General features: G+C 36.1%; 1 protein-coding gene across 2 annotated transcripts in view; it reads right to left on the minus strand.

Moving 5' to 3' along the window:
• The window catches only part of LOC117995470 (uncharacterized), a 71,488-nt gene that overhangs the window by 40,371 nt on the left and 16,439 nt on the right, over positions 1-14,678 (minus strand). For both annotated transcript variants that reach the window (XM_069508667.1, XM_034983481.2), the window contains 2 exons: positions 14,110-14,275; positions 1,553-1,751 (listed from right to left, as the gene is read on the minus strand). In XM_069508667.1, coding sequence (XP_069364768.1) covers positions 1,553-1,751; positions 14,110-14,275 — 365 coding nt within the window. The remainder of the gene's footprint in view (positions 1-1,552; positions 1,752-14,109; positions 14,276-14,678) is intronic.

Consider the following 14,678-nt stretch of genomic DNA (forward strand, 5'->3'; position numbering starts at 1 on the left):
GATTTCTTGTTTTGTCTGATACCCATGGCAAGCTCTTTTTTCCATATTATCCATTCCATAATATCAGTAATTAGTATCAAATCAGTTCTATCACGGCTTTTTTTTTGCTAGCGTTCTGGTTACACACTGTATACTCATCATCGTCTATATACGATGTAGCGTCATAGTATCACTCGACCGTTTTATTAATGACCGTTAACAAAGGTGAGCGTTCCCGGAATCCGGCTCTAGTAGGTAATGTCACAAATCCGATGCAATGAACGTTTTAAAAATACGTAAAAGCTTTTAAAAGCTTAATTGAATAAAGATCCTTTACATTTTAAAATATCTATATTGCGTGATGTTGCATGAACAACTTTATATTTTGATAAAGTTTCATGTATAGACATATTATGTAAAAAATCGTAGATTTTCCAACAACAATGCAAGGTGAAAACAAAAAAGTGTTTCTCTTTTAAAACGAAAGGAATGAATTGAGAATTTTTAGTTTGGCTTCCTATTTATTCGCATTCTTCCTCCCGAGATGGCGTTTCACGTTACCTCTCTAACATCTCGACATTTTTCCGATATTTTATGAAGAATAGGAACAAAACAAGTTGAATCACAAGTTTTTAAGAGAAATATATAAAGTGGAATATTTTACAAATGTTTCTAAATGGTGCTACTTCACAGAAACTTTGACACACTTTAGGCGCCATTTAGGCGCAACTAGAGTGAGGAAACTTTCGGTTTGCACCTGAATCGACTTCTTTCGAGGGTGGGAGGGCTAAGGGTGACGTGAAATCAAATATACCTAGTCGTTTCATAGACTACCTGTCAAATGAAAATAACATTTGACGCCTGCCAGTGTAGCCACGTTTCGCCTACTTAGTAGGCTCGACGTTTTGTTACAAGTTTTATAAGTGTCGTGAACTGTGGCACAGTTAACAACAAACATCAAATTGACGTACAAAATCATTCAAAACATGTTAAAAGCTCAACTTGTGACGGTGGGGCTACGACACAACTGCGCAGTGCGGTTGAGATTCGATCTGGACGTGAGTGTAGAAACATTGCTATCCGTCGCGGGTCAGCTGCGGCCGAAAACCGACTCGTCTATTTCAAGTCTTTTACTTTGTGAGTAATGTAAGAGCGATCACACACTCATCCGATTCGAGTCCGTGAAAATACGATCCTTTTAAACCGACTTAAAAAAAGAGGAGGTTCTCAATTCGTCGGAATCTTTGTTTTTTGGTTGACAAACTATTTGAATTGTTGCTTATGACATATGACGTAGTTATTTTTTATATCCGTATTTTCACGGATTCGGATCAGAAGAGTGCGTGAACGCTGTAAATCAACCAGGCGTGCGCTACATACGTTTGGACTGTCATGTCAATCTATACTAATATTATAAAGAGGTAAAGTTTGTAAGTTTGTTTATAGGGAGTAATCTCTGGAACTACTGGACCGATGACATTTGAAGTACAAAGCTACATTATTTCTAAGTAACATAGGTTATATTGTGTTTTCAAAAAAATTAGAGATCCCCACGAAAAACTGAAAACCTTACCTGCACATATGCTGTAGACTCTGCACCCTCTTGAACCTGGAGACTGGATAGAGGAGTTGTACCCTCACAGGTCCGAGCACTGGTCGTAGGTTCAAGAAGAAAAGATATCGGCCGCTACGCGAAGTTTCGACTGCATTCTCGATGAACTCCACTATGGTTTGAGCCTTGAACATCGTGCACCCGCCGAAGCAGAAGTTACCTGAAAACTCTTGTTGTTAATACGTTTTTTCTTTCGACTCCCCAAACCCCGAATGTAACTTCCAAGTTACTAAGATTATTTTGTCTTACAAAAATTATGCTGTTGTAAATAATATCGAGGCTACTGTAAGATGATCTACTAACTTAAACCTCTCTAGAAGGGAATCGCGTGGTTTTAAATTATAAATTGCGCGTATTGCCCTTTTTTAACACATTCAACACATTTAGTTTTTTTGTATTTAAAAGTAATTTTTTGACAAAGTTATTTTCATTGACTTTAAAAGTCAAACACGTATCATAGTACAATAATAAGTATTTTGAAATAAATATGGTAAATCGTTTATATATACAAAGAACATGAAAGGATCTAAAATAGAGCCTTGAGGAACACCCATTAGTTAAGCTTCACATCGTTCAACAACACTTTTACATCTGTTTGAATACGATCACTGAGATAAGATGCAACTATTACTATAGCATACTACTTGCATACTACTACTATAGCATACTACGATAGCAACTAAGCGCAGTGTTTTTGATTCCATAATGGCTCAATTCAACTAAGAGAATCTCATTCTCAATGCAATCGAATGCCTTGGATAAATCACAGAAAATACCAATGGCATTTTGTGAATTCTCTCCTGCATTGAACATATGCTTTAATAATATTCCGGGTGCATCAGTTGTTGATCGACGTTTAGTAAACCATACTGCTCCGAATAAAGTAGTTTATTTAGAACAAAATGCCGAAACCTGTATAGATAAAGACCTGCAGAGTGACATAAGCTACTTTTTATCCCGAAAAATCAAAGATTTTTAAAAACCTAATTCCACGCGGACAAAGTCGCGGGCATCAGCTAGTACTTTATAGTTTCGTGTGTGTCTTGGAGTTAGTAAACCGTAAAGTATAAAGACTCAGAAAGAACTAAAAATAAACTGGAGAATGGAATACAAGACAAAAAGAAAATAATGTTAATGAGTACATGTAATTGAGTTTTGTAGTTTATGCGAACAAAAAGCGAAGTTGATTTCAAGTTGTCTGTTAAGAAAAACTGATATTCACAACGCCGTTGTATAACGTTTGAGTTGTAATTAACATAACAAAAGCCAGACATGCATTGAAATATGAAAGAAAATGAAACACGGCAAAATAAATATGGACTTGGAAACATCGAGTTACTTGTAGAAGTATGAAGCTCTACTTAACGGAGAATGAAAAACATTGTGTCGTATACAAGAATAACACAATGATTCTAAGTTAAGGATATAGGTATAGCGCCTAACCTGGGTGCGTCTGGAACCCTCGTAGCTTTAGTTTTAAGTTTACGTTACTACCCAATGGATAATAATAATAATTAAGCACTATAACAATAATGATATCCATTTAATCTTTGATAATAACAAAGAACAAAACTTTACAACTGAACGTTATGAAATATAATATCGCAACACAGTCCAATATAACTGAATCGAATACGGTAAAAAATACTTGAGGTTGCAATTATTTTAACGATGTATTTATTTTACGCAAGCGTGTTTTAAGCTCGCTTACATATATCAAATTTTATATTTTATTTATTCGTTTTATTCCGTCGTAAGCATGTAAAAATTTGGCAATTGAGGTGCCAAATAAGTAACTTTAAAATTTAGATATTATATTAGTAGAAATACTTAATAGCTAATAGTTGCTTGTAAAGTCCTTCTTTATACTGGTGTAAGCGGACTAAGACTGCTTTTTATGCTCTCGTGCATAAAAATGTTATATGGAAATTTTGTATAGTGCCTGAAGTTAGACTCCTATGGTCCTATGCTTTCCTGGTACTTTATGGAAGCTACAGTTCGTGTCACGCCAAAAGGTGTCCGACCTTGAACTTGTGCAGTGGGTGATAAATATAGCTCTACATATTTGGCGTTTCATTAATAGGCCTTTGACGTTGTACCTTCGCAGTGGGTGATTTATCGATAGAGCATATGTAACGACCAGAAGCGGTGAAGTGTGAGAGTGAGATTATCTTCAGATCGCAGTCGCGTATCACTGTTTTATATCTTCGCAATTCAAGTGAAAAGCAGAGTGTATAACTCCATCATAAAACCCATTTTAATGTCCTTGTTGTACAATCTCCTATCCCCTCGTTTTCATCTTCCTACATCATCATCGGATGCCAACTTCAAATGCAAGTGTGGTAGTCAGTAGATGAAATGTATTTCAATCTTTTGCCATCTTATTTTTGCCATTTACTCCTTATGGCCTAACGCAGACTTACAGAGTAGAGTGGAGACGCAGTCTTTTTGAATACAACACAAACTTAGCTATAGTGAGTATTTTGAGAAAGGACTTTGATGTATACTATCTCTATGGAGGAAGGTTATAGTTGCACTTTGTCAACTGTCATGTCAAAAGTTAAGAGTAAACCCAAGGGTAAACCGTACTTTTGACGTGACAGTTGACGCATAGAGCAGATACGGTGAGTCCTTTCTCAATGCATTATATAGCTGCAGCTGTAGTAATTTTGACATACAGCTGTTGTGCGCGCACTTTGCATCACTGCCGCTATTCCTTAGTAAATAAAGCTGAGTTTGAAATCAAATCAAATCAAATAAATACATTCGTTTCCACTTCACTCTACAGTTCTACTTTACGTCTAAGATACTGTTAAATGATTTCCATACATCGAGTAAATGTTTCTACTATAATACTAAAGCTCCTCCAGCGTAACACACTCTAGTAATTGCATCGCAAAATCTAATCCGCTTGCGAAGCCAAGGTGCCCCGATCCCTTGATCAAATTGTATAGACGGGAACTGAATAGAACGAGGAAGCGGTGAAACAGAAACTGTGCTCTGAAACTACTGGGAGACAAGACGTAAAGGTCGAGCGATAGAGATGGACTCGATTGGCTATTGATGTTTACATTGAAATATGAAGTAATTGAAAATCTACTTATTCAAAATTATTTCCACGGAAGACTGGTCTTTAATAACTTATTTTCAGTATATATATATTTATTTTTCAGTATTAACACAATGAAACCATTTATTACTATATCCAATTCGTAATACTACGAAATTGTCTGAAGTTTTTTTAAGCTTTTTATTAATTTCATGTTTGTGTAATTTGTATGTTGTCATTTCATCCTAATTGGTTTTTTCGGCTACTTAAGGGGACTCAGTTCGGTGCTTTCTTCATACAAACGTAGGAGGGAAATTACAACAATATTCGATATAGTACGCACAAAACTAAGAATTATATCGATTTATCTCGTCATTATCTAGGTTTATTGATATATAAAACATTGAAAAAAATATTGATTTAAAAGTTACGAGGCTCAAAAGATTCCTATTTTAACACTAAATTAATGTCAACTTTGGGCGTAAATAAATAAGATTAGGGATATGAAAATTCTAAAACAATTTATCATTAGACGTAGTTTATTTATTCATTATTATTATTTCATAAATTCAGCAGTTTTTTCTCAAAAATACTTTTCCTAAACCCTTTTCGCACGCTTGATTTCGGTGAAAATCATCGTGCCTCTCAACTTTCTCATACAATGTCAAGTGAAAAGCAAACATGTTACCCACGTGCGCTGCCAATTTCGGTCGAGCGTCCTGCGTCACCTTAAATAATTGTCCGATAGAGTTGATATGGCAGACAAGTTGGGTTTGGATGATAATGTATGATTATGGACTATTGAGCATTTCTAATGACGTAGGTGGGAGGTGGAAACTGGAACTCTTTAAAAACGAATTTGAACTCATTTGCTTTGTTTTCATGAAAACTTTTCAAAAATCTAAGGACAAGAGGTTGATGATGGAGGTGGAAAGTGGGGACTGAAACTACCTTATAACATATGGCATGAGAGTCATGGTGTTTAGACATAATATTTTATTTTTATAAGTTTCAATCCTTTTAAGTACCTACAAAAAAACTTTTAATGTTTTTACTAACACTGAACACCCACTGGCAGACACAATTTTATTTGCAATACGAGCTGAGGCCCGCGACTTCGTATGCGAGGACTTAGGTTTTCAAAAATCCCGTGGGAACTCCTTGATTTTCCGGAATAAAATGTGCCTATGTCACTCTCCAGGTCTTAAACTATACCCATGCAAAACATCACGTCAAGCCGTTGTTCCGTTGCGACGTGATTGAAGGACTAACCAACAAACAAACACAATTCGTATTTATAATAGGGGTAGTGATTTTTACTCAAACTGTGATTCATTGCAGATTTACGCATATACTTTGGGTGTGAAGTGAAATACAATATTCGATGATGCACCCTTTTAAAAAACTCGCAACAAAAAGGTTATCCACCATGGCAGAGCATACTAATTGAGTGCAAAACATAAAAAACATCATCATCATCAACCCGTCGCCAGCTTATTACTGAGAACAGGTCTCTAAAAACGGGTCTCCTCTAAAAATGAGAAGGCTTTGGTCGTAGTCCTCCACGAGTACAGATTGGCAAACTTCACAAACCTTTGAGATCATTACCAAGAACTAACTGTAAGGCGTGCAGTTTCTTCAGGATGTTTTTGTTCACAGTTAAAGCTAGTGATATTTAATTGCTCAAATAAATAAATAATACAAAGTGAATGAACCTTAAATACTAATATTAACTATTAACTACTATATTATTATTATTCCAATATTAATGATACGTGAAAAATATAATATATGTCGGAGAACAGGAGGATGGCTGATAATTATTATTCATCTTTAGCCGACATCAGAAGGTAGTAATTAATAAGTAGGTACTTTAATCCATGTTCTTTACAAATAGTTCTCAGTAACGTATCGCACATGGAAACCATCAACGTAACACAACCAGATCACCCTAACCTAACCCTACCTATGGTCGCCTCCAACCACCCCTCACAGCGACCCCTCACCTCACTCTAAACTAGCTAACCTAAGCTAAACACTACATCGTGTGATTAGGGCGCAATTGCTATTGCAACCTCTCAATCAAGTCACGACCTACTCCGTTATCTAATCATCTCAAGGTAATCAATCACAACTTCATGAACGCTCTTAAAAGGATCATTGCATCGACTCTCTTACGATCTAAACCAGATCTTATAATTGACTTCTCATTACTAATTCAGAATATCGCAATAGCTCTACCTTCTCCACTCAGTGCACATCTGCATACAGAACACCATAGCATCGTGTGCCACACGCGCCACGACTACTATCCACCCAAATAAGCGATCACAACAGAAACCAGGTAGAATGTAAGCTATTCGATCTCATGGGCAACTCATTGTCTAATCCATTTCAACATTACACGAGAGTCATCAATGATTCTTTACCAACCGGGTTATACGATTCTAAAGCGGGTACCTACTATCAAAGTTAACTTCAAGTTACTATCGCACTAAACTATCACTTCAAACTAATCATTATCTCAACTGCCGGTATATCTCCAATTACACTCTAAATCACTAGCGTCTGCAGAAATAACCTTAACGGATGTCCTTATAATAATCTATCCACTGAGCCAAACGTTAACTCACGAATTACTCTAATATTCACCAATAATTAGTATTCCATATTCGTCAAACAACTACGCGAACATTATAAATAGTGCTTTGCAGACAAAGTCACCGGATGGCACTAGATGTTACGATTTAACACAATGTACATTAGCATCGAACAATTACTGTTCTAACTATATCACAATCACCGAATTAAATATCACGATTAAGAAACTACCTACCTATCTCAAAGAATAATAATTAGCTAAGCTATAATCTGATACTTAATTAATTTAATGCGAGAGAAAATTGTGAACAACAACAAAATGCGTGCGTGTCCAAAATCCAACTCTGACAACTAAAATAAAGATGGCTACCTTCCGTAGAGTAAAGCTCATACGTTTCTTTTCACGGAGTGTACATACAGTAAGAACTCTTTCAATATCGACCCTCCAATATATAAATAAAAAAACAGTGAAAAACTAACTTTAAAATAAGTAAAACTGGAGATAAACAAAGTGCAAATCACCTTCCAACTTTACGATCTGGTGGACCCTTTCATGCACTCAGAACGTAAAATTCGAACAAAATTGCTCATTCAGGTATGTAGAAGTGAAAACATTTACCACAATAAAGTTTAAAATACGAAAAGTCGAGTAAACATACCTACTTATTTACCTTTTGTGAATGACTTACAAAACTACTGTTATTTACGAATCGGTGGACTTCTTCATGCTTTCAACACATAAAATTCAAGCTTATTTGCTCGTTTAGATGCGAAGAATTAAAATCATAGTATTATAGTCTAAGATCCGCCCGCTTAAACCTGCATATTAATAGGTACTCAACATAGTGACACTTGAAATACTGTGAAAATTAAACCTTTTGGTGAATGACTTGCATAAATATACTGATAAAATTCTACTACTATTTACAAAACGGAATAACACATGCAGAAACATCTGTCGTAGCAAGGGCGCTCTGCAAAGTACCAGTATCAGAGACGGCACAGACGCGTTATCTAAATTAAAACCCTACAAGAGACTAAATATCTAATACAAACGCGAACCACTCGAGGGCACCACGTATACCAAAAAAAACTGGTAAATCCACAAGCAAAAATGGAAGAAATTCTAAACGCACTTAAAATAATAAAAATAGAACTAGATGAGCAAAGATTAGAAATCAGGGAAACCGGAAAAAATGTTACGGAACAAGTCACAATAAATGTAAATAGGATGCTCGAAGAAAAATTCTTAGCCTGGGATGAAAAACACGAAAAACTAAAGGAAATAGTGGAAAACTAGCAGAAAAGGATTTACTTTTTGGAAAAACAGTCAAGGAATATATAGTGTTTTTCGGTATTGAGGAAACTGAAACATCATACGAAAAATTGGAAAGTAATATTATCAAATGGGTGGAACAATATTTTTCCATCGAGCTAACCTACAGAGACATACAAGAAGTCAAAAGAGTGGGGAAGAAAGGAGAAAGACCACGCCCATTAGTAGTCACCTTTTCAACTTTAGGCACAAAAATCAAAATATGGAAACAAAGAAATACACTGAAAGACACTCATTACTATGTGAAAGAAGACTACCCAAAATACATACTGGAAAAACGAAATACATACAAGAACAACTACAATTGGAGAGAGAGAAAGGAAACATAGCCGTAATTAAGTATGATAAACTGATTATAACATCTAAAAACAATACTAAGAGAAAATTACCTATTTCACCTAAGAATGTCACAGCACGAAAAATAGACGAGACCATACACACAAATAAAAAGAACAAAATACAAATTACTGATACATCAATCAGAAGGTCAAACAGCATCTCCGAGGGAGTTGTAAAACCGGGCATATTAAATTTCTTAGTCAGTAAAAATACTAATACCACTAGTTCTAGCAGTAATCAAGACAAAAAAACATAGCAACCAAGCCCCTCCTCCAACACAGATCCGAAAAACATACAAACTAAAGCAAAAAACATACAACATCTTCCAACCCGGCTGGTCACCGTGGAAGATTATGACCATAACCCTCCGAAGAATATTACTTTGGCACAGAACGAAAATAACAAAAAAACTCATAAACTACATATTGCAACATACAACGTCAGGACCTTGTCTACATATGAACGCTTATTAGAATTACACGACTCATTAAAAAAAGTTAAATACGATATAATTGGAATCTCAGAAATGAGACGCCTCGGTACAAAAATAGAAGAATACGAGAACTTCGTACTATGCCACGTAGGACACACACCAGGCATGTACGGCGTAGGCTTCATAGTAAAAAAGTCACACAAACACAACATAGAGAGCTTCACTGGTATGACAGAACGGGTTGCAGTACTGAACATGAATATTCAAGGTTTTACGGTCACCATCATACAAGCATATGCTCCAACTGAAACAGCAAGTGAGTTTGAAATAGAGGAATTCTACAAAACGATTGAAAAAGCACTAGAAGCCACCCACAAGAACATTACAGTAATGGGAGACTTTAATGCGAAAATCGGTTTACCCAAGAAGGAAGAATACTTAATTATGAAACAACATGGACTCGGTAAAAGAAACGAACGGGGTCAGAGACTTATAGATTTCGCACGAGAACACAAGTTAACAATAATAAATACATATTTCAAAAAGAAACCAAATAGAAGATGGACATGGAGATCTCCAAATGGTGAAACTAAAAATGAGATCGACTATATACTATCAAACCAACCAAAAATATTTCAAATATTATGAATCTAAATTACCCCTCAGATCACAGATTAATTAGAGCAACAATAAAACTAAACGGTCAAAAAAGAAGTAGAACAACTTTCACAAACACACAAATAAGCCAACTAAAGAGTGAAGAAGAAATATCGAACTATAAAGAAAACTTATCAACAATGCTATCTGATCCATCCGTTTGCCAGAAAAACACCGCAGTACAAACCAATTATGACAATATAATAAACGCTATCATAAATAGTTTGGAAAAGGCTCGAGTAAAAACAGATATACATAAACGCCACAAAATACTATCGCCTCGAACAATAACCTTGTTACAAAGAAGACAAGAACTACAAAAAACAAAAAACAAATCGCGTTCTATGAAAAATGAGCTAAGCGCACTTTATAAATTAGTAAATAAATATATACGAAATGACTATGCAAAATACAGACGAGACACCATAGAAAGACATCTATATCTAACTGGAAGCACAAAGAAGGCCTACAAGGAACTTAGAGCAAATAAAACTTGGATTGAAGGATTGAAGAAACTAGACAAAAACATGAACAAAAGAACTGATATTATTACCACAGCAACTGACTTTTATACAAAATTATATAGTGACAAGACAAAAACAGATACTACACAAAACAACAGCTTAAGACAACATAACGAAGAGAACATCAATCCAATAGAAGAAACCGAAATCATAGAAGCAATCAAGAGAACAAAACTAGAAAAATCCCCCGGATCGGATAACATCACAAACGAAGCTTTAAAGATAGCATATAACATTCTGGCCACACCACTAGCCAATTTGTTCAACCTGATACTACAAAAGTCTGAAACACCATCACAATGGTCAGAATCCAATATCATTCTAATATATAAGAAAGGAGACCCAAAAGAGATAGGCAACTATATGCCAATAAGTCTGCTACCGACACTCTACAAGCTGTTTTCTACTATTATAAATACAACAATTAGTCCTGAAATAGAAGCCACACAACCCGTAGAACAAGCTGGTTTCAGAAAAGGGTTCTCCACAGTCGACCACATACACACCCTGGAACTAATTATATAAAAGTACCAAGAGCATCAAAGACCCCTGTACCTAGCTTTCATCGATTACCAAAAAGCCTTCGACACAGTAACACACGCAAGTATATGGGACAGCTTGAAGGAACAAAAAGTCAGTGAAGTGTATATAGAAACCATCAGAAGCATATATAACAATAATATGGGCAGAATAAAGATGGAAACTCCAGGCCCAAGCTTCCCCATACAGAGAGGGGTAAGGCAAGGCGATCCTCTATCACCAAAAATATTCATAGCCATTCTTGAAGCCATTATCAGCAAACTAGACTGGGAAAAAATGGGTCTATATATACAAGGCGCCTTCTTAAGCCATTTAAGATTCGCGGATGATATAGTCATACTATCAGAGACAAGTTCACAGCTACAGATCATGATCGAATCCTTACAGCAAGCTAGTACAAAAGTAGGACTGGAAATAAATCTATCTAAGACTATGACAATGACAAATAGGAGTAAAATACCAATCAGAGTAAATGGAAATCCACTGGAATACACAGAAAACTACATATATTTGGGGAAGACAATTAGCTTAGGCAGAAAAAACAACGAAATAGAAGTAGAAAGGAGAATACAGCAAACATGGAACAAATACTGGAGCCTAAAAGAAATCTTCAAAAGTAACATGCCAACACATGTAAAAACTAAGATTATGAACTCTAGCCTTCTACCGGTATTAACATACGGATGCCAGACTTGGAAATACACAACCAAAATTAAACACAAAATCACCACCTGCCAACGAGGACTTGAACGCATGCTAAAGATAAAGAAATTAGACAAAATAAGACACACGAGAATAAGATCAATAACAAAAGCCATTGACGTCTTAAATTATGCACTAAAACTTAAGTGGAAATGGGCAGGCCACGTGGCTAGACTTAAAGACCAGAGGTGGACAACAAAAGTAACTCTGTGGAGAGGCCCTCGTGGCAAAAGGAGCAGGGGGAGACCACTGACAAGATGAGAAGATGAGATGATTAAGAACAGCTGGCCCGAAATGGGATCGTATAGCGCAGGACCGAGATAAATGGACATCTTTGGAGGAGGCCTTTACCCAACCTGGGGTCCTTACATGAATAGTAATAATAATCCTAACAATACTAACAACTAAATTATAAGTTCAACTAACCAACTAACAAAACATAGATTCAGAGCCTCAATAGCTCAACCGGTATAGGAGTGGACTGAAAACCGAAAGGTCGACGGTTCAAACCCCGCCCGTTGCACTATTGTCGTACCTACTCCTAGCACAAGCCTGACGCTTAATTGGAGAGGAAAGGGGAATATTAGTCATTTATCATGGCTAATATTCTTTATAAAAAAAAAAATAGATAATTTAAACTATTGTAAAAATGTAAGGAATAAAAGGCTTTTTTATTTTTATTTTTATTTTATTTTATATTAATGATACGGAGATTTGTGTGGATGCGGTGCTAAATAGGGATAATCTCATTGTTGGTGCCGAATTCACCACAAAATAACAGTGTATTATTTATTACAATTATTATAAATTGTAGTTTACTTAATTAAAATGTACTTAATACCTAATAATTTATGATCAATACAGGCTTAAAACTACATTAATCCGTGAATTTCTCGTTAACGGTTTACTTCATTTGTATTTTAACTGACTTCAAAAAGGAGGCGGTTTTCAATTTGGCACGTTTTTCTCAATATGGTTTACGATTTTTTTAATGGAGAAAATTAAATCAACGTAAAATAATGAAACATAGTAAAATAATCCCATTATTTAAATCAGGTACTACTAGTGACCCCACTAACTTTAGACCGATACTACTCACATTTATTTAAAAAAAAATGAAAAATTAATTTTAACTCAATTTTTTATTAGTTCAATGACTTTTTACAGACCAAACAGTTTGGATTTACACGGGGTCGCTCAACAAACGATGGTGTTGAGTTAATCCAGAATATATTTAAAGCCTGGGAGGAGTCACGCGATGCTTATGGAGTTTTCTGTGATTTATTCAAGGCTTTTGACTGCGTTGATCATGAAACATTGATCGCGAAATTTCATTATTACGGAATTAGGGTTGCAGCATTCAAGTTGACCAGTTCTTACCTACATGATAGAATACAAAAGGTAGACGTAAATGGAGAGCTATCTTCTGCATCTGTTGTAAAAATAGGGCTCCCACAAGGGTTCATTTTAGTACATTTACTGTTCCTCATTTACATTAATGACCTTCCTTACTTCGCCAAGGATAATTACGGGATAGTATTGTTAGCTTTTATTTAAAATCAATCGATATTTAACAACTTTTGACGAAGTAAACAATTCTCTCACCAAGGTGGTACAGTGGTTCGAAGCTAATAACCTGCTTCGCAATGGGGAAAAGACAAAGTGTATTAAATTCACATTACCAAATGTTAAGCAGGTGAAACCCGCTGTAGAACTTAATAATGAGGAAATAGATTTAGTGGATACCGCTGTTCTTCGGGGAATCACGTTAGATGCTAAAATTCATTAGGGCTCTAATATAACTGCTGCTGCATATGCGGTTAAAAAGATTCACTAGTTGACAGACATATAGAAACGGCGAGATTAGTGTATTTTAGTTTCACAACATTATGTCATACGGTATATTATTATGGGGTAATGCTGTTGATATAAATTCTATTTTTGTTCTGCAGAAGAGAGCTGTTCGAGCTATATATAGTATGGGATCATGAGAGTCGCTGCCCATTACCACTTCAGCCATGCAACCCGTTGAGCTATGTCAGTTACCCTGTTTCTCCTACGGGTTTCCGCATTTTTGATTTGACCACGTAGAGAAATTCCAAGCATAGGCCATCACTCGATGAGTGACTGAGCTTTCTTATGAGGCCCATAGTTAGCGACCATGTTCCGGGCCTATATGCCATCACTGAAAATACAACACGCACTGTTCGAAGACTTTGGTCTTCAAGCACTGAGGAACTTTGGACAACAAGACATCTCGAAGCTTTCTGAGCCCGAGTGTGATGGAGCCGAGCGTAAGCGTATATAGTTAAAAAAAGGCTAATTAATTTCACTTACCCTGATCATGTTCTATGCGGACGTGCCTCAACCCGTTGAGCTTGAAGGTGAGCGTAAAGATGTAGTGATCGTCGCTACTGTCTCGTACAATGAAGGACCCGTCCGGCTCATTGGACAGTAGCTTCTCGGCTGCCTCCACGGATATCGGGCCCCAATACCAGCCGTACTAAAAAAACCTTTGTATTAATGTATTTTTTCATTAGAAAGAAGGCTATCTTTTGGAAAACCGCGACGGCGACGACTTCCTAGCTCCGGGCTACTACTGAGAATTTCTTAACAGAAAAATTCAATACCTAACTATTATTGGCCCGACCCGGGGTACGAATCCTGAATCTCGTGACCTAAACATGCTAACTACCACAACAACGAGGTAGTGAATAAACAGACAAACAATTTAATATAAACCTATAAGAAAAATTATTACTAATGGAACTGACGGCAATGCTTATTTTCCGACCCATTAAATAGTTGCCGGTTATTCTCAAACTGCAAAACCTTGGAAACGCTTAACTTTTGTTTTGATTTCTTATTCATTAGCCCGTTGCCGTTGGTTTGGAAAGCGGATAAGG

Source organism: Maniola hyperantus, chromosome Z, assembly GCF_902806685.2.
Source record: "Maniola hyperantus chromosome Z, iAphHyp1.2, whole genome shotgun sequence".
In the NCBI taxonomy this organism is placed as follows: Eukaryota; Metazoa; Arthropoda; class Insecta; order Lepidoptera; family Nymphalidae; genus Maniola; species Maniola hyperantus.